Source organism: Schistocerca serialis, chromosome 1 (assembly GCF_023864345.2).
Source record: "Schistocerca serialis cubense isolate TAMUIC-IGC-003099 chromosome 1, iqSchSeri2.2, whole genome shotgun sequence".
Taxonomy (NCBI): Eukaryota; Metazoa; Arthropoda; class Insecta; order Orthoptera; family Acrididae; genus Schistocerca; species Schistocerca serialis.
In genome coordinates this window covers 1,146,253,992-1,146,268,911 of record NC_064638.1, presented here as the reverse complement: position 1 = coordinate 1,146,268,911, position 14,920 = coordinate 1,146,253,992, and the positions used below count along the sequence as shown (strand labels likewise).

General features: G+C 39.2%; 1 protein-coding gene across 2 annotated transcripts in view; it reads right to left on the bottom strand.

Annotated features, from left to right (window-relative positions):
* LOC126417757 (sphingosine-1-phosphate lyase) overlaps positions 1-14,920 on the bottom strand; it is a 73,168-nt gene that overhangs the window by 40,616 nt on the left and 17,632 nt on the right. For both annotated transcript variants that reach the window (XM_050085142.1, XM_050085143.1), the window contains exons 4-5: positions 2,794-3,030; positions 2,410-2,619 (exon numbers count right to left, since the gene is read on the bottom strand). In XM_050085142.1, the coding sequence (XP_049941099.1) occupies positions 2,410-2,619; positions 2,794-3,030 (447 nt within the window). The remainder of the gene's footprint in view (positions 1-2,409; positions 2,620-2,793; positions 3,031-14,920) is intronic.

Below are 14,920 nucleotides of genomic sequence, written 5' to 3'. Positions count from 1 at the left end.
GCTTCTTCATCTCCCAGTACCTACTGCAACCTACATCCTTCTGAATCTGTCTAGTGTAGTCGTCTCGTGGTCTCCCTCTATGAGTTTTAACCTCCACGCTGCCCTCTGATACTAAATTGGTGATCCCTTGATGTCTCCAGTCAAGTTGTGCCACAAATTTCTCTTCTCCCCAATTCTATTCAACACCTCATTAGATATGTGATCTACCCACCTAATATTCAGCACTCTTCTGTACCACCACATTTCAAAAGCTTCTATTCTCTTCTTGACTAAACTATCTATCGTAAATGCTTCACTTCCATACATGGCTACACTCCATACAAATACTTTCAGAAACGACTTCCTGACACTTAAATCTATACTCGATGTTAACAAATTTCTCTTCTTCAGAAACGCTTTCCTTGCCATTACCAGTCTACATTTTATATCCCCTCTACTTCAACCATCATCAGTTATTTTGCTCCCCAAATAGCAAAACTCATTTACTACTTTAAGCATCTCATTTCCTAATCTAATTCTCTCAGCATCTCCAGACTTAATTCGACTACATTCCATTATCCTTGTTTTGCTTTTGTTGATGTTCATCTTATATCCTCCTTTCAAGATACCGTCCATTCCGTTCAGCTGCTCTTCTAGGTCCTCTGCTGTCTCTGACAGAATTACAATGTTATCTGCAAACCTCAAAGTTTTTATTTCTTCTCCATGGATTTTAATACCTACTCCGAACTTTTCTTTCATTTCCTTTACTGCTTGCTCAATATACAGATTGAATAGCATTGGGGAGAGGCTACAACCCTGTCTCACTCCCTTCCCAACCACTGCTTCCCTTTCATGTCCCTTGACTCTTATAACTGCCATTTGCTTTCTGTACAAATTGTAAAAGCCTTTTGCTCCCTGTATTGTACCCCTGCCACCTTCAGAATTTGAAAGAGAGTATTGCAGTCAACATTGTCAAAAGCTTTCTCTAAGTCTACAAATGCTAGAAATGTAGGTTTGCCTTTCCTTAATCTATTTTCTAAGAGAAATCGTAGGGGCAGTATTGCCTCACGTGTTCCAACATTTCTACGGAATCCAAACTGATCTTCCCCGAGGTCAGCTTCTACCAGTTTTTCCATTCATCTGTAAAGAATTCGTGTTAGTATCTTACAGTCGTGGCTTATTAAACTGATAGTTCGGTAATTTTCACATCAGTCAACACCTGCTTTCTTTGGGATTGGAATTATTATATTCTTCTGGAAGTCTCAGGGTATTTTGCCTGTCTCATACATCTTGCTCACCAGATGGTAGAGTGTTGTCAGGGCTGGCTCTCCCAAGGCTGTCAGTGGTTCTAATGGAATGATGTCTACTCCCGGAACCTTGTTTCAACGTAGGTATAGACCCTCTATATACTCCCACCTTTCTGTTTTCCCTTCTTTGCTTAGAACTGGGTTTCCATCTGAACTCTTGATATTCATGCAAGTGGTTCTCTTTTCTCCGGAGGTCTCTTCAAGTTTCCTGTAGGTAGTATCTATCTTACCCCTAGTGAGATAAGCCTCTACATCCTTACATTTGTCCTCTAGCCATCCCTGCTTTGCCATTTTGCACTTCCTGTCTATCTCGTTTTTGAGATGTTTGTATTCCTTTTTGCCTGCTTTATTTACTGCATTTTTGTATTCTCTTCTTTCATCAATTAAATTCAATACCTCTTCTGTTACCCAAGGATTTCTATTAGTCCTCGTCTTTTTATCTATTCTATTAGTCCTCGTCTTTTTATCTACTTGATCCTCTGCTGCCTTCGCTATTTCATTTCTCAAAGCTACCCATTCTTCTTCTACTGTATTTCTTTCCCCCATTCTTGTCAATCGTTCCCTAATGCTGTCCCTGAAACTCTCTACAACCTCTGGTTCTGTCAGTTTATCCAGGTCCCATCTCATTAAATTCCCACCCTTTTGCAGTTTCTTCAGTTTTAATCTACAGTTAATAACCAAGTCCGCATCTGCCCCTGGAAATGTCTTACAATTTAAAACCTGGTTCCTAAATCTCTGTCTTACCATTATATAATCTATCTGACACCTTCCAGTATCTCCAGGCTTCTTCCACATATTCACATTTGCCAAGCCCACACCTCGCCTAAACCGGCAGAGTTCCCACAGTGGCTCACTGTTTGGCACAACCAGGAGGGCATATGGATCTTACCGAATGTAAGAATACATTGCGAGTATTGCCCACTGTTTAAGGGGTTAAATAAATGGCATCCTCAATAACATACTGCACATCAGTTTTGGATCTTTTGTATGGTGCCATTTGTGCCCATAAATATTATCCTAAATGAATCCCACACTAAACTGTAGTACTTCCGTTTCCCAGTTCAAACACTGGTTTGTCTGTCTTCAAGAGGATATAAGGTAGCAACTTACTGATTATACTCACCTTGTGTGTATCTGCTGATATACTCGTAACTCCAGGAACAGAAAAATCAAATGGTGGTAATTTGTAGCCTGCTTTTTGCATGAAGACAATGACAAAACCTCCTAAGCAGGCATCTACATGTACAGGTATGTTGTATCTCCTTCCTAATTCTGCTATAGCCTCAATGTCATCCATAGTTCCATAGGGGAAGTTTGGCACTGATCCAACTAGCTGTAAACACAAATCACTTTCAACATTTCACTTTCAGGTAGCATAACCTTAACAATGAGTAATAAAACTTTATTCTGAAAATGCTCACATATTGTACTGTTCCCATTAGCTACAACAAAAAATAAAAAGTGAATGTAGTGAAACAGAAATGAGCAATTACACAGGGTAACATACCATGCATGTATTTTTACTGATAGAATTCTTCATTGCCCTTATATTGACTTTGGTGGTGGCAGGATCAACAGGAACATGTTTGATTCTCATGCCGAAATACAATGCAGCCTTGTCAAATGCTGGATGGGCTGTTTTTGGCAAAACAATCTCTGGATGTTTGATACCCCTCTCAAATTTTGCGTAGTCGCGATATGCTTTGCATGCCATCAATATAGATTCAGTTCCACCTGTAGTCATCTGCAGCAATAAGACAGTTTCAGTACATTTTAAGAAAAGTTTCTAAGAACATAAAATACAATACTTAGTGAAAACATTTTTACGAGCTACATCTTAGTGCTGAAGAAATTTTCCCCTATTCCAACAATATCTCATCATTATACGTTCTGACTTATTTGGCACAAGAACACTGAAGAAGTAATGAGAAACTCTTGAATAAATTTCTGGTTTCCCGACATCAAGCAATAGATCTACCTATCAGACGTTTGCTCTGCACTATATAGTCCCAGAAATGGTGGACAGCAAAGAACAAACTCTGAACAATACTAAAAGCTGTCAATTTGACTGTTAACTGTTTTTTCATATCTCATCAATTTGTTACACTGTCCTTCATTGGTTAAGCGCAAAGGGTGAATTTTCAATCTACACGCAGTTGCAGATGAAAAGCATTCTGGCCAACATTTCCGTTTAGCATCTACATACATACTCCTCAAGGCACTGACAGTGCACAGCTGTGGGTACTTCATACTATTATTCGTGACTTTCTACTCTATTCCATTTGCATATCAATCAAACGGAAAAAATGTTGACTATATACATATGTTCATGCTGTAGTCTCACTTAACTGTCTCCTGGTCGCTGCATGAGATATTATTATGAACAACAGAAACATTCTACAGTCTTCCTCAAATAACATTTTTTCTATTTACTCAACAGAGTTTCACCGGAATGCCATCTTTCTTCCAAAGTTTTTTGTTTTCAGTTTCAAGTGCAATTTTGGATAGATATTAAGAGTAACTAACATCCACAGGACAGCAGTGGTTAAAGGAGCTGGAATTGACTCGGTTGCTGAAAGGGTCTCTAACAATATCCAGAGACATTCTGTTTGCATGGTTTCAGTATCTATTAAAGAGTGCAAGACACAATATTCACACAATGAACACAGAAACTGATATGGCCCAATAGATGGGTTAAGACATGGAAAGTTTGGAGGCAAAGATAGTGCTCTGAGTACTGACTGTGCTTTTCCAGCCATTTGCAAGCTTTTCAAGCTCCACAGCAAAGCAGATTATCTCAATACATCCTATTCTTCCAGAAGCAGATGTGCATCATGTATGGATGAATGTGACATCCCAGGAAAGTGGCCCAGTGGTAAAAGTGCCACACTAGATGTCTGAAGGTCTGGGGTCATATTCCTGGTCAGTGCGAGGATTATTATCTGTCACTTACTACGTCTACCACCTCAGCAGTGTTTGTTAATGTGAAAAACACTGAGTCACACCACGGTTCAAGATCCACAAAAGTATTTTGTTCACACATGACAAGAAATTGTATAGGAATGAAAATTTATAATGAATTAAAAACAAATAAGTTAATGCATACGAAAATACTTATGCCAGGTACTGACACTGAAATGCTATTATCAATGGTTGAATTCACACAGAACAAACTGGTACAATGTTTATTGTCATTCTGGCTTGCAGGTACAATGTGTCCATCCACTTCACAATACATGTGCATAGGCAAAACATACATTCATCGGTTCGAAAAGTGCTTGTTCAACACATCATTTCACCAAAGTGATATGTTGCACCACAAGACTAGGTATTGTTAATCAGCAGCCTGCAGTTTTAATACTGTCCAGCAAATTCAAGATTTTTTCAACAATGCACCAATATTTATTCTCCTAATTAAAGTTTTATGGTACTAATGCTATAGCCAACCAATGGATAATTTCATATCTAACCAAAAGAATGCAAAATGTTGTACTTAGTAATTCAACCAATATAATCTGGGGACACAATTCTCACTGTGGAGAAATCATGCATGAGGTTCTCCAAGGCTCAATCTTAGGTCCAGTATTATTCCTCATAGATCGGTTTGACGGAGGAGATAGAGAAGATCCAAAGAAGAGCGGCGCGTTTCGTCACAGGGTTATTTGGTAACCGTGATAGCATTACGGAGATGTTTAATAAACTCAAGTGGCAGACTCTGCAAGAGAGGCACTCTGCAGCGCGGTGTAGCTTGCTCACCAGGTTTCGAGAGGGTGCGTTTCTGGATGAGGTATCGAATATATTGCTTCCCCCTACTTATACCTCCCGAGGAGATCACGAATGTAAAATTAGAGAGATTAGAGCGCGCACGGAGGCTTTCAAACAGTCGTTCTTCCCGCGAACCATACGCGACTGGAACAGGAAAGGGAGGTAATGACAGTGGCACGTAAAGTGCCCTCCGCCACACACCGTTGGGTGGCTTGCGGAGTATAAATGTAGATGTAGATGTAGATATGTAAACAATCTCTGTCTAACATACAAGAAGCAGAATTGGTTCTTTTTGCAGATGGCACTAGTATTGTAAACATCCTAATATACATACAGAAACAGAATAAATGGCAAACGAAGTTCTTAAAATTATTACTGACTGGTTTTCTGCGAATGGTCTCTCCATCAATTTTAAAAAGACACAACACACAACATATTCAGTTCTGCACATCTTGGTGTGCTACACCAGTGGTAAATGTAATACATAGTGAGGAAATAATAAATAGGGTGGAAAGTTCAAAATTTTTAGTTGCCCATATCAATGAGAATTTAAACTGAAAGAAACACATTTTGGAACTCCCAAAAAACATAGTTCAGTCATTTTTGCAGTTAGAATCATTGCAAATCTTGGGGAAGGCAAATCAATATGATGACATATTTTGCATATTTCCATTCAATAATGTTGTATGGAATAATGTTCATGGGTAACTCATCTTTAAGAAAGAAAGTCTTCGTTGTTCAAAAATGTCCCATATGGATAATATGTGATGCTCATCCACAATCATCTTGTAAACATCTGTTGAAGGAGTTGGGCATTCTCACTACAGCTTCACAATGTATTTATTCTGTCATGATGTTTGTTATAAATAATCCACTACAGAAGGAAAAATGACATTCATTACTCCACATCAAACTTCTCTTTAGTACAAAAGGAGTGCACAATTTGATCACTCATCCAGTGATATAAAATGTCTAACTAAGAAATGCTCAGAATGTACAATGGAATATGTACAAATTAATTTGTGGTTTGAATGTAAAATGACTGGAATTCAATACCCAACAAAATTCCCTGCTGTAAAGTGGTAGACAGCTTTGACTGCTTCATAATTTACCCATACAGTGAGCTGTTCCACTGAATCATTATTGATGACATTCACCTTGGACATCCGAGGCATTCTATAGATTTTTGCTGTTTTTTTTTAGAAATACTGCTCCTTTGGCTCAATTCATTTCAATTCAATTCAATTTATTGCTCGTAACATGTAATTTTACATGCATGTGCATTTTCAACTAAGTATATAGTTTTTGCAATTACAATTTTTTAGTTTACATTATTTCTTATCACATTTTAATTCATGATAAATTCAAGTTGTAACGGCATTTTTGGATAAGCCACTGCTTGACTCGCTTTTTAAAAATATCCACTGTCAATATCTTAACTTCATTTGGTAACAAGTTATTAAAAGCAACTCCTTTGACATATGCCTTGTTTCACAGTTGTGGGTATCCAAGTTTCTTTTCAATATTGAATGTTGTTCACTGTTTTCTGGTATTCTGTAACTATTACTACATGTGGAGATAGTCCTGTGATATATGATTCAAAAGCATCTATTTTGTTTCCTAAACCCTGTACATTATAATGCAAAAGTCACAAATTATTCTCGTGTGCACAGATGTCTACCGAGCGAGGTGGCGCAGTGGTTAGCACACTGGACTCACATTCGGGAGGACGACGGCTCAATCCCGTCTCCGGCCATCCTGATTTAGGTTTTCCGTGATTTCCCTCAATCGCTTCAGGCAAATGCCGGGATGGTTCCTTTGAAAGGGCACGGCCGATTTCCTTCCCCGTCCTTCCCTCACCCGAGCTTGCGCTCCGTCTCTAATGACCTCGTTGTCGACGGGACGTTAAACACTAATCTCCTCCTCCTCCTCCTCCCACAGATGTCTGCTTGAGGCACATATGAAACACATACTCTTGCATCTGGTGTTGCGCTGTTGGCAGGTTTTACTGTCTTAAAAAAACATCGCTCTTGTCCTGCCGATATATTGTTTCACAAGTGTTCATTATTTTTGTCCATGAAAGGGATGGCCTCTGTAGCACAATGCTGCACATTCAATTTGCTGGTCACTATTTCTTGGATTCGTTTTATAACTAAGTCCTTCCTTAATCTGTTGAGATGTAGGCCATGGGATGTGTAGAATCTTCTTCCTACACAGCTTACGTCCACAAATGTAACAGTTTTGAATCTCATGCATATATTTAGGATCTGTTTGTTTGCGCTTCTTTATTAACACACCATCAGATCGGCAAGTCATGTCAATGTGGAACAGAGAAGATGATCACGTTTGAATTTCGCAGGCCATGTAGCTTTCTTTTAAGTGAGATCACTAGGTCTTTCGTTTCGTTTTTAGCTATGTCATTTGTTCCCGCTACGAACATGAAAAAGTTACTGCCTGAAATTTTGTGCCTGGTTTCACTATGCTAGTTATTTTGTGGCTGCTTCTAGACTGAAATTCGGCTGCTATGTCCCGACCCTATCTGCAAATAGGTTTACTTTACACTTTTTTCCTGGTTGATGATAACTGTTTTTAGGCCTGTCGGTACTTGATTGTTGCATGGTGGCACTGTTTGTTCTGCCTTTTTTGTCCATATTAGTCATAATCCAGCTTGAGGAACACTTGATTTTGATTCACTGTCGGCGACTACTCATGGTTGAATTGTTTTTTTCCTGTGGTAGAAAGCGACTCTGTTGTTCTTTGTTTCTTATGTCCTTTTTTATTCTATGTGGTTCGACACAGCTTGTTGAGATATCACAGTCCACACCTGAAAGCACTTCAAAAGGATTCTCATGCACAAAGATTGTGTCGCTGGTACTTTTACTGTTTACATGATTTTGCAGTTCTTGCATGCTATTTTTGTAAGTGACTTTTATCCACTTTTTCACTAGCAGGTGCAATGCTTTGTGGAACTTGTCGAGTATTCAGCTCACTTTTTCCAAGCTGAAAATTCGAGATATTCACTTTCAGAGCACTGGTTATAAATTGTAGAATGGACACACGTTCATTTAACATCGTGATTTTGCCTTTACAATTTGCACACGCCTTCTTTTTAATGGCAAAATTAACTCTTTTCCACAGAGAAACATCTCGAACTTTCAAGCTGGCCACCATGTTGCAGAAAATGACTGAATTTTTTGTGGGGAAACAGATAAATTACTTATTTACTCATGTGAACAGTGACTGGTGTGCATAAACATTGAACATCTGATTCCTTATACACCTAACTTTACCAATGCACATCACCTGCTGTGGACGCCACATTTAGCTGGCAATCCTAAGAGTATGGCTTGATACTAAGTAGTGAATGCTTCATCTGAAGCAGGTTACACCACCATATAATTTCTTTAACGATGACAAGGGAATGAGATGATATTTAGTAACCTGAGATTTTAATGACTTCCAAATGTCACAGTGATGGTTATCCCCCTGACGTAGTTCTAACAATAATTGAAGGTTTTGTGAACTTGAAAGTTTTTGCCTCCATCTTCATGGACTCACATAACACCAGAACTTTGTTGTCCACATGATCTGTTCCACGTGCCTGGATATTCTCCCTCATGATGGGATCCAAACAACATGATGACTGAATATTATGCACTATGACACTTTGTAAACCAGAAAGTACTTTCTAAAGTAGAACGATGAGCACTCCTCAACAAGAGGGACTCAACCAAAGTGTCAGTAATAAGACCAAAACAGTCATGGGCCCATCTAATGAACACTATCTGTCCAATCCAGTGCTGTGGAAGATGTTCATTGAGGTGACTACATATAAGGCTATGTCAGTGTGGTGAGATTCCGTCCTGTTGCAAAATGTAGTTGGGTACCTCTTCTGTCAACTGAGGTAACAACCAAAGAGAAAGCATATGAGGGTAGGTTATGCCTGTAATGGTAAATTCTTCAAAGAAGAAAGGACCAAAGTCTCTGTGACAGATTATGACACAGAAAACATTAAGTTTCGGGGAATTGTAAATATGTTCTAGAGAGGCATGTAGGTTTAGTGTACCCAATATTCTCAAATTAAGCTTGTTCACCTTGCCACTTAAGTGAAATACTGCTTTGTTATGGAACACAGGTCTGTCTGTGAAATCATCCATCTCCATATGTGCTTGAAAATCAATGCATAACTGTCTCCATTTTGGTTTATCAGCTGGTTTTAATGCTTGCAGCTTTTGAATTCTGTAAACTTTGAACTGCAGATGCTAGTATAGCACATGCCACACTCTTGATTGCTACATATTCACTTTCTTGCTGGCATAACACATGGATTTTATGAAGCTTCTTTCGTAGATCGTACAAATGTTTTCCACCACTTCATTCTCGATGGATGATCATCCTGTGGTTTTCTTCTTGCATATGGATCCTGTCTCCTCAAATTGCATTGCCCATTTAGCAATGAACAATGATTACAGATGACATTTTTGCGTATCGTATGACACAGTATGCATTTTCTATTGCGGATGCCGTCATTTTGGATATTAACACCAGCAATGAATGAAAACAACATTTTCCATTGTTTCACTGTGGCATACATAATCTGAGAGAGACAGTCTTTCAGTCTACAGGTGTATTTCTGAAATAAAGTCATTACTGTAGGTACAGGAATACTTTCTTTTTACCCCATTCACTTTCATTCATCTTGAATGATTGTTCAAAATCAACAATTAAATTATGAAACTTGTCAACTGTTAATTGGTACTTGTTCAGTCCTTCTACTGCACCTATTTTTTCCCAAATAGAGAAAAAGTATCAGTTGATACCTGCTCCTGGAACAAAAATCTAGAGATTTTCATGAAGAAAAATACTTCTAGGTGACAATCAATTACATCATCCAGATTAGTCATATAATTGTCCTTTTCTAGTGGAAAATTGGTTGGGCAAACAATTTATCTCCTCTGAATACGCACAGCACCATCCACACCAACTGAGAGAAAAATACTGTTTTCTCAACATGAGCCTGTGACAGTACAGACCCCAAAAAAGGTGTCCATATACTTTGAGAGTGGACATGCCTGTGCCCACACAGTTCGTTGTGGGTTGAATAACAGTTGTAGCTGCGCAAGCACGAGTTTGACTGTAAAAGAGGCATGGAAATGTGACACATGGGAGACCACATCGAGCTGCCCACAGTGGCACCAGCTTTATTCAAGTTTCACTGCTAGATATCAATGTTCTTTAAGCTTGTGCTATTGGGTCGTTCTGGAAATATGAAAAATCCTGGAGACTGGCAGACATTTCCCACACTTGCTGGTCATTGGGGACAAAGAATGGAAGAATAGGCCACCATGACTGGCCAGGGGCACCAGCTAAAATGCTGAATATAAAATATCTCAATAAAAAGTGAACCCATTAAGATATTGGAAAGCCAGTACTACAAATAACAGGGGAAAATTACAATGAGTGAGAGGGCTTAGGCATGCCCTCGGTACAATGTAGAGCTTCTAAGTTATTTTATGTTACATATTTTGCAAACATTATAAACTTTGAAAATTAATAACTTGGTGACACCTTTACTGATTTTTATGAATGAAGTGTCTACGAATAAGTCTCATAGACAACTATCAAACAATCAAAACATAATTTTTGTAAACATTACCAGTTTTGAAATAAAGGCTGGAGTGTGTATTCCACACAGGAAAATACGGAATTTTAGCCATAAAATTAATTAACAAGTTGAAAATAGCTGCATTACTCTAAAACAAACATAGTTAGGGAAGTAGGAGTATGCTTACTGTTAATTGTTTATATCTCAAACAACAAACAACATTTTCCATGACAGAATTAGACTTTATGATAAAACTAGTGACACAAAGAAAAACTGAAGGCAGCAATGAAAAGGTGAGACAATTTGCATGCAAATTCATGTACTATACATACAATGATCAGCCAGAACATTATGACCACCTACCTAATAGCTGGTATGTCCATCTACAGCATGCGTTACAGTGGCAATGCGTCATGTCATGAAAAACAATGAGGCCTCGGTTAGTCATTGGAGGGAGTTGACATCACATGTGCACATACAAGTCACTTAATTCTGTAAATTCGCGGGAGAGGCTGATGAGCTCTGACGTCATCTACAGTCACATCCTGGACATATTTGACCAGGTTCAGATCTAGCGAGTTGTGCCAGCACATCAAATGGAACTCGCCACTGTGTTCCTTGAGCCCCTCCATCACACTTCTGGCCTTGTGACATGATGCACCACATTGTTGAAAAATGCCACTGCTGGGGTAACATGACCATCATGAAGCAGTGTACATGGTCTGAAACCAGTCTATGACAATCCTTGGCCATCATGACGCCTTGCATGAACGCCACTGGGCTCACGGATGCCCACATGAATGTTCCCCATAGCATAATGGAGCCACTGCCAGCTTGTCTACAACCCACAGTACAGGTGTCAAGGGGCTGTTCCCATGGAAGATAACAGATTTGTTCCCTCCCATCGGCATGTTGAAGAAGGTATCGGGATTCATCAGACCTTGCAATGCCATGCTGCTACGCCAGTGTCCAGTGCCCATGTCACATGCCTATTTCAATCATAGTTGCCGATGTCATGGTGTTAACATTGGCAAATGCACAGGCAGTCAGGTGCAGAGGCCCATTGTTAGAAGTGTTCTGTCTGTTCAGACACCTTGTACTCTGCCCAGGATTAAAGACTGGATAGTTCCACCACCGTTCACCGCCTGTCCTGTTTTACCAGCCTGCAACGCCTGGCATCTGTGATGAGTGGTGGCCACCTGAACCCAAAATGCCTGGACACGATTTCACCTCGGTTTCACCACATTTTGAAGACACTCACCACAGCACTCCTCAAACACCCAAAAAGTACTGCAGTTTCTGAAATGCTCATGCTGGGTCATCACAATCTGCCCTCGATCAAACTCAGATAGCCCACACGCCTTCCCCATTCCACACAGACAGCTTGCTCACTGATACTGATACTACCGGGACCGTGCATGTGTCTGACTAGCAGTCATTCCTCGCCAGGTGACAATGCTATCACCTGGACAGGTTTATATCTATAGTAGGTTGCTGATCATAATGTTCTGGCTGATCAGTGTATGTATATCTATATGTTTATAGTTTTGCCATATTCCAGAAGAAAGAAAGTAAGTGTTTTGACTCATGTTACAATGCGAGAATACAAATACCCAGCAGTCATCTTGGTGCAGACAGGCTGATTTTGGTGGTGCCAGGAGGTGAACAGTCTGATTCTGGCAGTCGTGAGGCAGTTATTGTGGTGAATTTTGTATGCGTGGCTTTGTGAAAGAGTTAAAATTTTCTTAAGTGGCTAACTGTGACAAAAAAATTGAGTGTTTATCGCTAGAAAATGCAAGCCTTTTTGTCAGGGAATGATTCAGAACTTTGAAATTTCACTGCCAATCTTAGCAAGTGGATTTTTCTTTGGGTCTTGTAATTTTTGCCATTTTGCAAATGAGGAACTTTAACTTGAATTTTAAGTGAGTGAGCCTCAGAATTTTTGAGAGATTTTGGAGTGCGCGAGGTAGTGCCTGCGTTTATTTAAGATCTCACACTGGCGTGATAACATTCAATACTGGCAATTCATAAACTTGTTACTGTGAGAAGAGCAGGAAATAAAATCCAGTTTTTTATATACTTTAATCCATGAGTGTTGTGAACTCACATTACACAAATTACCGCCTGCATTTTATGGGAAGTTCCTTTTTCTCAGCTGATGATTTTGGGGGCAAATGCTACAAATGATTGGTTGGCCACTAAACTTAAATGTGAAATCCAACCATTCACTGTGGCCCTTGGTAGAGAGCTACTAGCTGGAGCATTAATTCACTGATAAACTGTACAGTAGTGCTGGGGACTCCGAGCTAATTCACTTATTTTTTGATCAGAAATTTTTAAGAGACAGTTTCTAAGTTTTAGAATTGTTCAGTTTTTTGTTAACAAGCCTCTTCCACATTATCTTTGCGTAGCTAAATACAAAGGGAAATCCAAGATGGAATAATGACAATATTCTGAAAAGTGACAATATTATGAGAAGGATAGATGCTACTCATCATATAGTGGAGATGGAGATGCTGAGAGGCAGATAGGCACAACAAAAAGACTGTCATGCAATAAGCTTTTGGCCAACAAGGCCTTTGTCAAACAAACACACACACACACACACACACACACACACACACAAAACTCACTCATGTGTGTGTTAGTTGCTTTTGTGTGTGTGTGTGTGTGTGTGTGTGTGTGTGTGTGTGTGTGTGTGTGTGTGTGTTGACTAATTCTGATGAAGGACTTTTTGGCCAAAAGCTGAATTGTTTGGCAGTCTTTTTGTTGTGCCTATTTGCAACTCAGCATCTCAGCTATTTGGTGAATATAGCAACCTATGCTTTTCATAATATTATGACTAAAGACAGTGACATCACCATCCCACCAACACCGGCTGACTTTTAAAGAGTAAAAACCATTTTAATAACATTAATAGCATGGAGATAGATAATAACCCTGCTGCCTTCAAATGCCTAGCCCAAGTGATTCTTGCATACATAGGGACAAATACCCTAAGGAATTATACATGTAACCAATAATAAAGTGCACATACGAACCAGCCACTGAACAACTTTATTTGTTACTATGGGTCGGAAGCAATATTTATTGCTTTACTATTCTCTAAATACAAAAAGGATAACTTTTCAATTATGTTGCTCTACTATTCTCTAAATACAAAAAGGATAACCTTTCAATTAAAGGTCCAGTCAAGCATATGTCCAAAACTCTGTCCCCTTTGCTATACCATCAACAATAAACGAGTAGTGTTGAGAACTCAAATATTTGCATTATCTTTCATACATCTTGTGATGGTTTCTGTCACAACACAACTGATATTTTATTTATTGTGATCATTTTAAGTCAAGTAAAGTTAGTTTATGATGTATACCCTTAAGACATCACATTAGTATAGCAATCAGCACTGCAGCTGGGAGGTAGCTAGTTGCTGTTCCCACATATATATACATTTATCTATCTATCTATCTTCTTCTGTGTCTTTTCTCTCTGTATAAGAGATAACTTACCCACTGCTGCACTCACATAGCTGTAGTTTTGTTACAATGAGCAATGTTGAGTAAATAAGCTACTGTATGTGCAATAGCGTCAGCTCCCCTCACTTTTCTACATGTCCACGGGTAATCATAGTTCATGATGTGCCTCTCCCCCTCCTCCCCCCCACCTTCCAAACGTATGACGAGGCAGTACGTAGAGCAACACTGTCAAGTGGTTGTCCATGTGGACAGGCGTGCGAATCTATGCATTGTGCTACTTAAGTAGCTACAAATTACACAACATGAACATTATGCAACAAATTTAATAACACTTGAACGTCATATTTTTCATTGATATAAAAAAAAGATGAGCCATTCCCTACTTACACTCTTAAGCCGTCGGCACACGGACCATGCACCTGAACATCAAGCGTGCCGAGTTTCTGATGTCAAAATGTGGAATAGCAAGTTCAGGAGTCTTTCCGAATGTGCAGAGCAATATCTAGCATGTCAGATATTCTGAGTGTACGTCTGAGTGTTGACCAATGAGATGGCACAACGCCACCTACATCATTTGCATGCCATCTCCCTTCAGCACGGAGATGTGAGGAGTCATATTGGCATTCATTTCAAGCCTATATGTATATATGCAGTTTCTGAGTGCAGGCAAATTGAGAATTACTCAGAAACTCATTGTTAACTGTGTGATTCATTGCAATAAAATAATCAGAAACATCATATTCATGGCAAAAGAATTATTCTAACTTTCGTATTATAGGAGTGTGGCA